Source organism: Erithacus rubecula (genome assembly GCF_903797595.1).
Source record: "Erithacus rubecula genome assembly, contig: scaffold_454_arrow_ctg1, whole genome shotgun sequence".
In the NCBI taxonomy this organism is placed as follows: domain Eukaryota; kingdom Metazoa; phylum Chordata; class Aves; order Passeriformes; family Muscicapidae; genus Erithacus; species Erithacus rubecula.
In genome coordinates this window covers 49,225-62,151 of record NW_027635885.1, presented here as the reverse complement: position 1 = coordinate 62,151, position 12,927 = coordinate 49,225, and the positions used below count along the sequence as shown (strand labels likewise).

Sequence of the window (12,927 nt, the reverse complement as noted above, 5' to 3'; positions counted from 1 at the left end):
GCCATTGGCGGGCTGGGCTGTCAATCACGGCGGGGCGCGCAGCGCATTGGGGCGGCTCGCTGTCGGTCGCGAGGGTGGGCGGGATCTGAGTGCAAAACGCGCTTTCTATAGGTCGATCCCCTGTCAATCATCGCTCGCAGCCAATGGGAGGCGGCGCTGTGTGTCAGCTGAGGCGGCAGTGATGCAATCCCGCCCCTTTGATTGGCGGGCAGGACTTCCCCTCAGGCGCTGCCGGAGCTCGCCCCGCTCTCCCTGCCCGCCCTGACGGCAGAGGAACCTCAGGGAATAGAAATCCCTCTGGCCGTCAATCAGCCATTCCCGCTCGCCCATTGGCTCCCCCGCTGTTCCTCGCCCCTCCCGTGACGGTCGAGCGTCGTGTGTCCCGACAGTCGCGAAGGGAGATTCCCCCCAGGGATCAGAATCAGCAGGAATTGCCTCCGCTCCCTGCCCTGTCTGGTTTTAGAGGGTTTTCTGCTGAGTCTTTGGGCGTCTCCGAGCTCGGGCGTTTCCCCAACCCCACCAGGCCCAACATGGCGCCCGCGTTGCCCTGGTAACCATCACTTCCGGCGCGGCGGCGTCCATTTCCGGTCACATGCACTCAAGATGGCGGCGCCCGCAGCGGGGCCGCCGCCGGTGCTGCGGATCGTGGCCGAGTGCGGCCGGAGCCGCGCCCGCGCCGGGGAGCTGCGGCTGCCGCACGGCACCGTGCCCTGCCCGGTGTTCATGCCCGTGGGCACCCGCGGCACCGCCAAGGGGCTGACGGCCGCGCAGCTGGCGGCGCTGGGCTGCCGCATCTGCCTGGGCAACACCTTCCACCTGGGCACGCGGCCGGTGAGCGGCACCGGGGGACGGGGGGGACAACGGGGGGAACGGGGGGACAACGGGGGGACAGCGGGCTCCTTCCCTGCGCCGCTCGCGGCTGGGAACTCCCGCCATTCCCGAATTTACAACATTCCCGGTTCATTCCCGGTTATTCCCGATTCCATTCCCGCTTCATTCCCGGTTCATTCCCGGTTATTCCCGATTCCATTCCCGGCTCCATTCCCGGTTCATTCCCTCTCCATTCCCGGCTCCATTCCCGGTTATTCCCGCTCCATTCCCGGTTATTCCCGCTCCATTCCCGCTCCATTCCCGCTCCATTCCCGCCTCATTCCCGCCTCATTCCCGCTCCATTCCCGGTTTATTCCCGGTTTATTCCCGGTTCCATTCTCCATTCCCGATTCCATTCCCGCTCCATTCCCGCTCCATTCCCGCTCCATTCCCGCTCCATTCCCGCTCATTCCCGGTTCATTCCCGCTCCATTCCCGCTCCATTCCCGCTCCATTCCCAGTTAATTCCCGCCTCATTCCCGGTAATTCCCGGTCCCGCAGGGCTCGGATCTCGTTCTCCGTTCCGGGGGTCTGCACCAGTTCATGGATTGGCCGCACAACCTGCTGACGGTGAGACCCTGACCTGGGCGGGGCACCCAGAACTGCCGGGACTGCGGGGTGCCCCGCCCCCATTCCTGCGCCCCCCACCCCCCCTCGGTGCGCCCCCTCCCCCCCTTGGTGCGCCCCCCGCCCCCCTCTGTGCCCCCCACCCCCCTCTGTGCGCCCCCACCCCCCCTTGGTGCGCCCCCACCCCCCCTTGGTGCGCCCCCCACCCCCCCTTGGTGCGCCCCCCACCCCCCCTTGGTGCGCCCCCCACCCCCCTCTGTGCGCCCCCCACCCCCTCTGTGCGCCCCCACCCCCCTCTGTGCGCCCCCACCCCCCCTTGGTGCGCCCCCCACCCCCATTCCTGTGCCCCCCACCCCCCTCTGTGCGCCCCCACCCCCCTCTGTGCGCCCCCACCCCCCTCTGTGCGCCCCCACCCCCCTCTGTGCGCCCCCACCCCCCTCTGTGCGCCCCCACCCCCCTCTGTGCGCCCCCACCCCCCTCTGTGCGCCCCCACCCCCCTCTGTGCGCCCCCATCCCCCTCTGTGCGCCCCCCACCCCCCCCTTTGTGCGCCCCCCACCCCCCCTTTGTGCGCCCCCCACCCCCCCTTTGTGCGCCCCCCACCCCCCCTTGGTGCGCCCCCCCACCCCCCTCGGTGCGCCACCCACCCCATTCCTGTGCCCCCACCCCCATTCCTGTGCCCCCCCCCACCCCCATTCCTGTGCCCCCCCACCCCCATTCCTGTGCCCCCCCACCCCCATTTTCTGTGCCCCCCCACCCCCATTTTCGGTGCCCCCCACCCCCCTTTGTGTGCCCCCACCCCCCTTTGTGTGCCCCCCACCCCCCTTTGTGTGCCCCCCACCCCCCTTTGTGTGCCCCCACCCCCCTTTTCTGTGCCCCCCACCCCCATTTTCTGTGCCCCCCACCCCCATTTTCTGTGCCCCCCACCCCCATTCCTGTGCCCCCCACCCCCATTCCTGTGCCCCCCACCCCCATTCCTGTGCCCCCCCACCCCATTTTCGGTGCCCCCCACCCCCATTCCTGTGCCCCCCACCCCTTTGTGCGCCCCCCACCCCCATTTTCTGTGCCCCCCACCCCTTTGTGCGCCCCCCACCCCCATTCCTGTGCCCCCCACCCCCATTTTCTGTGCCCCCCACCCCTTTGTGTGCCCCCCACCCCTTTGTGTGCCCCCCACCCCATTTTGCCCCCCGTTCCTGTGCCCCCAGGACAGTGGGGGGTTCCAGATGGTTTCCCTGCTGCGCCTCTCGGAGCTGTCTGAGGAGGGGGTTCTGTTCCAGCCCCCCCACGGGGGGGAGCCCATCCTGCTGAGCCCTGAGAGGTCCATGGAGATCCAGAACGCGCTGGGTGAGGGGCACCCCGCCCTGGGGGGGGTCTGGGGGGGTTTGGGGGGCTCTCAGCCTGACCCCCTCCCCCCCAGGGGCCGATATCGTGATGCAGCTGGACGATGTCGTGAGCAGCACCACGACAGGGCCACGTGTGGAGGAGGCCATGCACAGGTGGGGCCTGGGACCCCTGGGGCCATCCTGAGACCCCCCAGGAACCCCTGGGACCATCCTGAGACCCCCCAGGAACCCCTGAGACCATCCTGAGACCCCCCCTGGGACCCCCCAGGAACCCCTGAGACCCCCCTGGGACCATCCTGAGACCCCCTGGGACCTCCCTGGGACCATCCTGAGACCCCCCAGGAGCCCCTGAGACCCCTGGGATCCCCCAGGAACCCCTGAGACCCCTGGGATCCCCCTGGGACCATCCTGAGACCCCCCTGGGACCCCCCTGGGACCATCCTGAGACCCCCCCTGGGACCCCTGAGACCCCCCTGGGATCCCCCTGAGACCCTCCAGGACCCCCCCTAGGGCCCCCCATATCCCCCCATTCTCTCTCCCCCAGGTCCATCCACTGGCTGGATCGCTGCCTGGCCGCTCACAGCCCCCCAGAGCCCCCCAAAGCCCCCCAAAGCCCCCCATTCTCTCCCCCAGGTCTGTCCGCTGGCTGGATCGCTGCCTGGCCGCTCACAGCCCCCCAGAGCCCCCCATATCCCCCCAAAAGCCCCCCAAAGCCCCCCATTCTCTCTCCCCCCAGGTCCATCCGCTGGCTGGATCGCTGCCTGGCCGCTCACAGCCCCCCAGAGCCCCCCAAAGCCCCCCAAAGCCCCCCTCTCTCCCCCCAGGTCCATCCGCTGGCTGGATCGCTGCCTGGCCGCTCACAGCCCCCCAGAGCCCCCCAGAGCCCCCCAGAGCCCCCCAAAGCCCCCCATTCTCTCCCCTTTTCCCCCCCAGGTCCATCCGCTGGCTGGATCGCTGCCTGGCCGCTCACAGCCCCCCAAAAGCCCCCCATATCCCCCCCAAAGCCCCCCATTCTCTCCCCCAGGTCCATCCGCTGGCTGGATCGCTGCCTGGCCGCTCACAGCCCCCCAGAGCCCCCCAAAGCCCCCCAAAGCCCCCCATTCTCTCTCCCCAGGTCTGTTCGCTGGCTGGATCGCTGCCTGGCCGCTCACAGCCCCCCAGAGCCCCCCAAAGCCCCCCAAAGCCCCCATTCTCTCCCCCAGGTCCATCCGCTGGCTGGATCGCTGCCTGGCCGCTCACTCCCGCCCGCAGCAGCAGCTGCTCTTTGCCATCCTGCAGGGGGGGCTGCAGCTGGAGCTGCGCCAGCGCTGCGCCCGAGGTGGGGCTGCATCCTCTTCATCATCATCATCCTCTGCATCCTCATCATCATCCCCTGCATCCCCTGCATCCTCCCCAGCATCCTCATCCTCTGCATCCTCATCATCATCATCCTCTGCATCCTCATCATCATCCTCATCCTCTGCATCCTCTGCATCCTCATCATTATCATCCTCTGCATCCTCTGCATCCTCATCATCATCCTCATCCTCTGCATCCTCTGCATCCTCTGCATCCTCTGCATCCTCCCCAGCATCAGCATCATCCTCACCAGCATCATCATCCTCATCCTCTGCATCCTCCCCAGCATCCTCATCCCCAGCATCCTCATCCTCACCCTCCTCAGCATCCTCACCCTCCTTATCATCAGCATCCTCCTCTGCATCCTCATCAGCATCCTCATCCTCCTCAGCATCCTCACCCTCCTCATCCTCCTCAGCATCCTCACCCTCACCCTCCTCATTATTATCCTCACTGGGCCTTCATCCTCCTCATCCCTGAGCCTTCCTCCTCCTCATCCTCACCCTCCTCCCTGCACCCCTGGGCCTTCCTCCTTCTCCTCCTCATCCTCACCCTCCTCAGCACCATCAGCATCCTCATCATCATCATCCCTGTGCCTTCATCCTCACCCTCCTCCTCCTCCTCCTCCTCATCCCTGCTTGAGAGGGGCTTTGGGGGTCCTCAGGGGAGGGGGGAATTCCGAGGGGGTCTTGAGGGAGCTCAGGTGGTCCTTGGGGGGGTTCAGGGGTGATCTGGGGGGGGGCTCAGGGATGATTTTGGGGGTCCCTGGGGGGGTCCCCATTTCCAGCCATGACCCAGCGGGATGTTCCTGGTTTCACCATCGGGGGCTCAGGGTGGGTTGAGGTGACTCATGGGGGCTCAGGGATGATTTTGGGGGGGTCCCAGGGTGATTTTGGGGGGGTCCCAGGGTGATTCTGGGGGTCCCAGGGTGATTTTGGGGGTCCCCATCCCCGTTCCCAGCCATGACCCAGCGGGATGTTCCTGGCTTTGCCATCGGGGGCTCAGGGTGGGTTCAGGGGGGCACAGGGATGATCTGGGGGGTCAGGGATGATTTTGGGGGGTCCCAGGGTGATTCTGGGGGTCCCAGGGTGATTTTGGGGGTCCCATCCCCGTTCCCAGCCATGACCCAGCGGGATGTTCCTGGCTTTGCCATCGGGGGTCTCAGCGGCGGCGAGGACAAGGCGCAGTTCTGGCGCGCGGTGAAACTCAGCGCTGAGCTGCTGCCCAGGGACAAACCCCGTTACCTGATGGGCGTGGGGTGAGTGTGGGGGGTCCCCTCAGCCCCCTCAGCCCCCCCAGATCCGGGGGAGACCCCCAGGATCACCCCCAAACCCCAAATTCCCTCCCCAGCTACGCCACGGACCTGGTGGTGTGCGTGGCTCTGGGCTGTGACATGTTCGACTGCGTCTTCCCCACCCGGACTGCTGTGAGTGGGGGGGCTGGGGGGGGATTTGGGGACCCCCTGACCCCTCCCCAAGGTTTGGGGGACCCCAATAACCCCCCCTGACCCCTCCCCCTCCCCCACTGCAGCGTTTTGGTTCTGCCCTGGTGCCCTGGGGATCCCTGCAGCTCAAAAATCACCAATTCGCCAAAGATTTCCGCCCCATCGACGCCGACTGCAGCTGCCCCACCTGCCAGAGGTGGGTGGGGGGGTTCGGGGGGGGGATTTGGGGGTGCTCAGGGTGGGGCTGAACCCCTCAAACCCCCCAAAATCCACCCCCCACCTCAGGTACTCCCGGGCGTACCTGCACGCTCTGCTGCGCTCCAACACGGCGGCGCTGCACCTGCTGACCCTGCACAACATCGCCTACCAGGTGGGGCTGGGGGGGCTTTGGGGGGCTCGGGGGGGGGTTTGGGGGGTCCCAGCACCCCTCTAACCCCCGGGACCCCCCCCAGATGAAGCTGATGGGCTCCATCAGGGAGAGCATCGTGCAGCGGCGCTTCCCCCAGTTCGTGCGGGAGTTCATGGACGTGATGTACGGGGGGAGGGGCGGCGCCCCCCAGTGGGCAAAGGAGGCGCTGGAGAGCGTGGGGATCAGCCTGGATTGAGGGGGGGTCTCCTGGATTGAGGGGGGGGTCCCTCGGAGTGAGGGGGGATCAGCCTGGATTGAGGGGGGGTCCACCGGAGTGAGGGGGGATCAGCCTGGAGTGAGGGGGGGTCCCTCGGAGTGAGGAGAGACCCCCTGGATTGAGGGGATCAGCCTGGATTGAGGGGGGGTCCCCTGGATTGAGGGGGGGTCCCTCGGAGTGAGGGGGGATCAGCCTGGATTGAGGGGGGGTCCCTCGGATTGAGGGGGGGTCTCCCGCATTGAGGGGGGGTCCCCCGGATTGAGAGGAGCCCCCCCAGGATTCAGGGGAGACCACCCCAGAACCCCCCTGGATTGAGGGGAGACCCCCCCCCCAGGATTCAGGGCAGCCCCCCCAGAACCTCCCCAATTCCCAGGGGAACCCCCCCAGATCCCACCCCCCTCACTCTGTATTTTTATACCATTTTTTGGTGAGATTTTTTTAAATTATTTTTGGGGTTTTTTAAAGGATGGAAAATAAAAGAGTCTGGAAAGGAAACGGGTCCTGTGGTTCCAAAGGGGGCTGGGGACACAATTTGGGGACACATTTTGGGGACACAATTTGGGGACACATTTTGGGGACAGGGGATCCCAGGGCTGTGGAGGGGGGGTCCCCAAACCCCAAATTTTGGGGACACCTTTTGGGGACACCTTTTGGGAACAGGGGATCCCAAGCCCCAAATTTTGGGGACACATTTTGGGAACAGGGGATCCCAAACCCCAAATTTTGGGGACACATTTGGGGACACCTTTTGGGGACACATTTTGAGGACACCTTTTGGGAACAGGGGATCCCAAACCCCAAATTTTGGGGACACCTTTTGGGGACACCTTTTGGGGACACCTTTTGGGGACACATTTTGGGGACACCTTTTGGGGACACATTTTGGGGACAGGGGATCCCAGGGCTGTGGAGGAAGGTCCCCAAACCCCAAATTTTGGGGACACATTTTGGGAATGAGGAATCCTGGAAGTGTGGCAGGGGGAATTCCCACAGGTGACATTCCTGCTTCCCTTTGGGGACATTTCCCGTTCCCACGGTGGCCTTTGTCCCTTTGTCCCTTTGTCCTTTGGGCTGGGGACACCTTGGGGACACCTGGGCTCCGTGTCACCTGTTTGGTGACACCTGTTTGGTGACACCTTTGGTGACATCATTTGCTGTCCCTGTCACCCCTGTGGCCGCAGCAGGAAGTTGAGGTTGGGCGTGGCCGGGGGAGGGGTCCCGCCCAGGTGTGGCACCTGCGTCACCTGTGCCCGCACATTTCTGCCCCTGCGGCCACTGGGACGGCACGGGCGGGAACTGGGAGCACTGGGAGTGACTGGGAGCTGTGCTGGAGTGAACTGGGAGCACTGGGAGCCACTGTGAGTGACTGGGACACGCTGGGAGTGAACTGGGAGCACTGGGAACTGTGCTGGAGTGAACTGGGAGTTACTGTGAGTGACTGGGACACGCTGGGAGTGACTGGGAGCCACTGGGAAAGGGCTGGGAGCTGTGCTGGAGTGAACTGGGAGTTACTGGGAGCCACTGGGAAAGGGCTGGGAGTTAGTGGGAGCCACTGGGAGTGACTGGGATATGCTGGGATTAACTGGGAGCCACTGGGATTGACTGGGAGCCACTGGGAAAGGGCTGGGACTGGTACTTGGAGTGAACTGGGAACCACTGGGATTAACTGGGAAGGGCTGGGAGCTGTGCTGGAGTGAACTGGGAGCCACTGGGAGGCACCGGGACACACTGGGAGTTACTGGGACAAACTGGGAGAAGCACCTGAAATTAACTGGAAGCTGCTGGGACACACTGGGAGTTACTGGGAAGCACTGGGTGCTGCACCTGGGTTTAACTGGGATGCACTGGGAAGGGCTGGGAGCAGCACCCAAGGTTAACTGGGAGGCACTGGGAGGGTCCCAGTATGGGAGGGGTGGGGGTTTCCAGGGACGCCGTTCCCGGCAGCCGCAGCCGCCCTTTGTCCCCTGGGACTCTGACCCCCAGCGCTGGGGGGACTGGGAGGGACTGGGAGGGACTGGGAGGGACTGGACTGTGCACATGGAACGCACTGGGAGCCACGAGACTTAACTGGGAAGGGCAAACTGGAGGGGAACTGGGATGAACTGGGGAAGCCCAGGGTGGAACTGGGCTGGACTGGGCAGGGCTGGACTCAGCCCCAGGACCCCCAAACTGGTCAGACTGGTGGAACTGGAGGGCCCCCGGCGGCGCCTCCCGCCCTTATCGCAGCCGGAGCCGGAGCCTTATCGGGACCGGGGCGGGGGGTCCGGGGTGGGGAGGGGGCACAGGGGGGTCCGGGAATGGGGAGGGGGCACAGGGGGGTCCGGGGTGGGGAGGGGGCACAGGGGGGACCGGGAATGGGGAGGGGGCACAGGGGAGACCAGGAATGGGGAGGGGGCACAGGGGGGAGCAGGAATGGGGAGGGGGCACAGAGGGGACCGGGAATGGATCCAGGAATGGGGAGGGGGCACAGGGGGACCGGGAATGGGGAGGGGGCACAGGGGAGACCAGGAATGGGGAGGGGGCACAGGGGGGAGCAGGAATGGGGAGGGGGCACAGAGGGGACCGGGAATGGATCCAGGAATGGGGAGGGGGCACAGGGGGGACCGGGAATGGGGAGGGGGCACAGGGGGATCCAGGAATGGGGAGGGGGCACAGGGGGGAGCAGGAATGGGGAGGGGGCACAGAGGGGACCGGGAATGGATCCAGGAATGGGGAGGGGGCACAGGGGGGACTGGGAATGGGGAGGGGGCACAGGGGAGACCGGGAATGGGGAGGGGGCACAGGGGGGAGCAGGAATGGACCCAGGAATGGGGAGGGGGCACATAGGGGACCGGGAATGGGGAGGGGGCACAGGGGAGACCGGGAATGGGGAGGGGGCACAGAGGGGACCGGGAATGGATCCAGGAATGGGGAGGGGGCACAGGGGAGACCGGGAATGGGGAGGGGGCACAGAGGGGACCGGGAATGGGGAGGGGGCACAGAGGGGACCGGGAATGGGGAGGGGGCACAGGGGGGAGCAGGAATGGATCCAGGAATGGGGAGGGGGTGCGGTACTGGTGGGGTTCTGGTCCCAGTGGGATTCTGGTACTGGTGGGATTTTTCCACTGGGATTCTGGTTCCAGTGGGGTTCTGGTCCCAGTGGGTTCCGGTCCCAGTGCTGCTCTGGTCCCGGTGGGTTCTGGTTCCAGTCCCAGTGGGGTTCTGGTCTCAGTGGGGTTCTGATCCTGGTGGGTTCTGATCCCAGTGGTGCTGTGGTCCCGGTGGGGTTCCAGTGCTGGTGCTGCTCCGGTCCCAGTGGGTTCCGGTCCCGGTGGTGCTCTGGTCCCGGTGGTGCTCTGGTCCCAGTGGGTTCTGGTCCCGGTGGGTTCTGGTCCCAGTCCCAGTGGGGTTTCAGTCCCAGTGGGTTCTGGTCCCAGTGCTGCTCCAGTCCCAGTGGGGTTCTGGTCTCAGTGGGGTTCTGATCCTGGTGGGCTCTGATCCCAGTGGTGCTCTGGTCCTGGTGGGGTTCCAGTTCTGGTGCTGCTCTGGTCCCAATGGGTTCCGGTCCCGGTGGGTTCCGGTCCCGGTGCCGTTCTGGTCCCGGTGCTGTTCCGGTCCCGGTGGGTTCCGGTCCCGGTGGGTTCCAGTCCCAGTGGGTTCCGGTCCTGGTGCTGTTCTGGTCCCGGTGGGTTCTGGTCCCGGTGCCGTTCTGGTCCCAGTGGGTTCCGGTCCCGGTGGGTTCCAGTCCCGGTGCCGTTCCGGTCCCGGTGCCGTTCTGGTCCCGGTGGGTTCCAGTCCCGGTGGGTTCCAGTCCCGGTGCCGTTCTGGTCCCGGTGCCGTTCTGGTCCCGGTGCCGTTCTGGTCCCGGTGCTGTTCCGGTCCCGGTGCCGTTCTGGTCCCGGTGCCGTTCTGGTCCCGGTGCCGTTCTGGTCCCGGTGGGTTCCGGTCCCGGTGCCGTTCCGGTCCCGGTGCCGTTCCGGTCCCGGTGCCGTTCTGGTCCCGGTGGGTTCTGGTCCCGGTGCCGTTCCGGTCCCGGTGCCGTTCCGGTCCCGGTGCCGTTCCGGTCCCGGTGGGTTCCGGTGCCGCTGCCTCGCTGCCCACCCACCCTGTCTCCCCCCAGGTGCCCATGAAGCTCTCCCCGCCGTGCCGCCTGCTCCTGCTGCCGCTGGCCGCGGCGCTGGCCCTGCTGGCCCTGCACTGCCAGCACTCGCCGCCCCCTGCCATCGCCACCCCCGCAGCCCCCAGCCCCATTTCCCAGCACGGCGCCAACGCCACGCGGGCCCCGGCGCGGCCCCGGCGGCACCCGCTGCAGCCGCCCTACCCGCACCCGTACCGCTTCCTGCTCAACCACCCCGACAAGTGCCGGCACCGGGCGCCCTTCCTGGTGCTGCTGGTGGTGACGGCCCCGGCAGACCTGGCCGCCCGCCGGGCCGTGCGCAGCACGTGGGGCAACGAGAGCGCGGTGCCGGGGCTGAGCGTGCTGCGCCTCTTCCTGCTGGGGCTGCACCCGCGCTTCGACGCCGAGCTGCGCCCGGTGCTGCAGGAGGAGGACGAGCTGCACGGGGATCTCATCCAGCAGGATTTCCTCGACACTTACCACAACCTGACGCTCAAGACGCTGATGGGGCTGGAGTGGGTGAGCCGCTTCTGCCCCAACGCCAGCTACGTGATGAAGGCCGACCACGACGTCTTCCTCAACTTGGAGTTCCTGTGGCGGCTGCTGCGGCCGGTCAGGACGGATTTCCTGACGGGCTACGTGTACCGGCACACGGGGCCGCTGCGCAACCGAGCCTACAAGTGGTTTGTGCCGCGGGAGGTTTACCCCAACAACACCTACCCGCCCTACTGCGGCGGGCCGGCCTACGTGCTCTCGGCGGACCTGGCGCTGCGCGTCTTCGCCGTGGCGCAGCTGCTGCCCGTCATTAACATGGAGGACGCCTTCGTGGGCATCTGCCTGCACGCCCTGGGTGTGGCCGTCACCGAGCCGCCGCCCGGCGCCTTCAACATGTACCGGCTGGACTACAACAAGTGCCGCTTCTCGCGGCTGGTGATGGTGCACCACTACTGGCCGCAGGACCTGCTGCGGGTGTGGCCGCACTTCCGCAACGACTCCATCAGGTGTCCCTAGGGCGCTGTCCCCTCTCACGCTGACTGTCACCGCGCTCTCGCTCTAGCCGAGTTCCCGGCTCTGGATCTGTCTCTCCCTGCGTGGACGTTCCCGTCACTTTGAGCCGCTGGATTTGGAGCTGCTGCTCCGTCCGTTCGTCCCCTTTACGTGTGGTTGGGGTTTGGTTTGGTGTGGTTGGGTTTTGGTGTGGTTGGGTTTGATGTGGTTGGGTTTTGGTGTGGTTTGGTGTGGTTGGGTTTGCTGTGGTTGGGTTTTGGTGTGGTTGGGTTTGGTGTGGTTGGGTTTGGTGTGGTTGGGTTTGATGTGGTTGGGTTTGATGTAGTTGGGTTTGGTGTGGTCGGGTTTGGTATGGTTGGGGTTTGGTGTGGTTGGGTTTGGTGCGGTTGGATTTTGGTGTGGTTGGGTTTTGTTGTAGTTGGGTTTGGTGTGGTCAGGTTTGGTATGGTTGGGGTTTGGTGTGGTTGGGTTTGGTGTGGTTGGGTTTGGTGTGGTTGGGTTTGATGTAGTTGGGTTTGGTGTGATTGGGTTTGGTATGGTTGGGTTTGGTGTGGTTGGGTTTGGTGTGGTTGGGTTTGGTGTGGTTGGGTTTGGTGTGGTTGGGTTTCGTATGGTTGGGGTTTGGTGTGGTTGGGTTTGGTATGGTTGGGTTTTGGTGTGGTTTGGTTTGATGTGGTTGGGTTTTGTTGTAGTTGGGTTTGGTGTGATTGGGTTTGGTGTGGTTGGGTTTGGTGTGGTTGGATTTGGCATGTTTGGGTTTTGGTGTGGATGTTTTAAGGATTGAGCTGGGATGTGCCAGACCGGGGATTTGGCGTTGCTGTGTTAAGTTATATTTGATGTTTGTAATAAAAGGGCTGGAGCCTCGTCTGGGCTGGTGCAGCGGGGTCGGGGATTGGGGTGGGGGTGGGATCGTTCTGGGGACGTTTTGGGGGGTTTGCCAGGTCCTGCTCCATTCCCAGTTCCGTTACTGGTGTTTGCCAGGTCCTGCCTTGTTCCCAGTTCTGTTACTGGAGTTTGCCAGGTCCTGCCTTGTTCCCAGTTCCGTTACTGGTGTTTGCTGAGCTGTGCCTTGTTCCCAGTTCCGTTACTGGTGTTTGCCAGGTCCTGCTCCATTCCCAGTTCCGTTACTGGTGTTTGCTGAGCTGTGCCTTGTTCCCAGTTCTGTTACTGGAGTTTGCCAGGTCCTGCCTTGTTCCCAGTTCCGTTACTGGTGTTTGCCAGGTCCTGCCTTGTTCCCAGTTCCGTTACTGGTGTTTGCTTTGCTGTGCCTTGTTCCCAGTTCCGTTACTGGTGTTTGCCAGGTCCTGCTCCATTCCCAGTTCCGTTACTGGTGTTTGCTGAGCTGTGCTTTGTTCCCAGTTCTGTTCCTGGCAGGGTCCAGGATCCGGCTCCAGCACGGAACCACCGGCACGAGGTTCATCCAGTGGAGCCATGAGACCCCAGTTCAGCTCAAGTTCAGCCCCAGTTCAGCCCCAAATATCCCCAGTTTGTGCCCAGTTCAGCCCCAGAATGTCCCCAGTTCAGCCCCAGCACTCTGACCTGAAGGGGTTTTAGGAACAAATACTCAGAATTTGGAGGTTTTCTTTATGAGATTCCTCTAAATTGAGGTGTGGAGGTGCAGAACAACACCTTGTGAGC

At 64.8% G+C, this 12,927-nt stretch overlaps 1 protein-coding gene and 1 pseudogene across 2 annotated transcripts; both read left to right on the top strand.

The window, feature by feature from the left end:
* Window positions 1-410: 410 nt before the first annotated feature.
* QTRT1 (queuine tRNA-ribosyltransferase catalytic subunit 1) lies at window positions 411-6,463 on the top strand. Its single transcript, XM_079332710.1, has 11 exons — window positions 411-831; window positions 1,371-1,439; window positions 2,640-2,778; window positions 2,852-2,930; window positions 3,980-4,095; window positions 5,235-5,373; window positions 5,466-5,541; window positions 5,646-5,755; window positions 5,845-5,929; window positions 6,012-6,173; window positions 6,437-6,463. Exons 1-10 carry the CDS (start codon window positions 604-606, stop codon window positions 6,162-6,164), a joined length of 1,194 nt encoding a protein of 397 aa, XP_079188836.1. The 5' UTR covers window positions 411-603; the 3' UTR covers window positions 6,165-6,173; window positions 6,437-6,463.
* A 1,133-nt stretch (window positions 6,464-7,596) lies between these two features.
* On the top strand, window positions 7,597-11,320 carry LOC306816235 (beta-1,3-galactosyltransferase 2 pseudogene; annotated as a pseudogene). Its single transcript, XR_013777886.1, has 2 exons — window positions 7,597-7,615; window positions 10,285-11,320. The product of XR_013777886.1 is annotated as a beta-1,3-galactosyltransferase 2 pseudogene (transcript).
* Window positions 11,321-12,927: the final 1,607 nt, after the last annotated feature.

Coding starts and splice junctions, on each gene's coding strand:
- QTRT1 (XM_079332710.1), top strand. CDS start 604: ATGGCGGCGCCCGCAGCGGGGCCGCCGCCGGTGCTGCGGATCGTGGCC. Junction 832..1,370: donor TCCACCTGGGCACGCGGCCG/GTGAGCGGCACC, acceptor CCGGTCCCGCAG/GGCTCGGATCTCGTTCTCCG. Junction 5,756..5,844: donor AGCTGCCCCACCTGCCAGAG/GTGGGTGGGGGG, acceptor CCCCCACCTCAG/GTACTCCCGGGCGTACCTGC.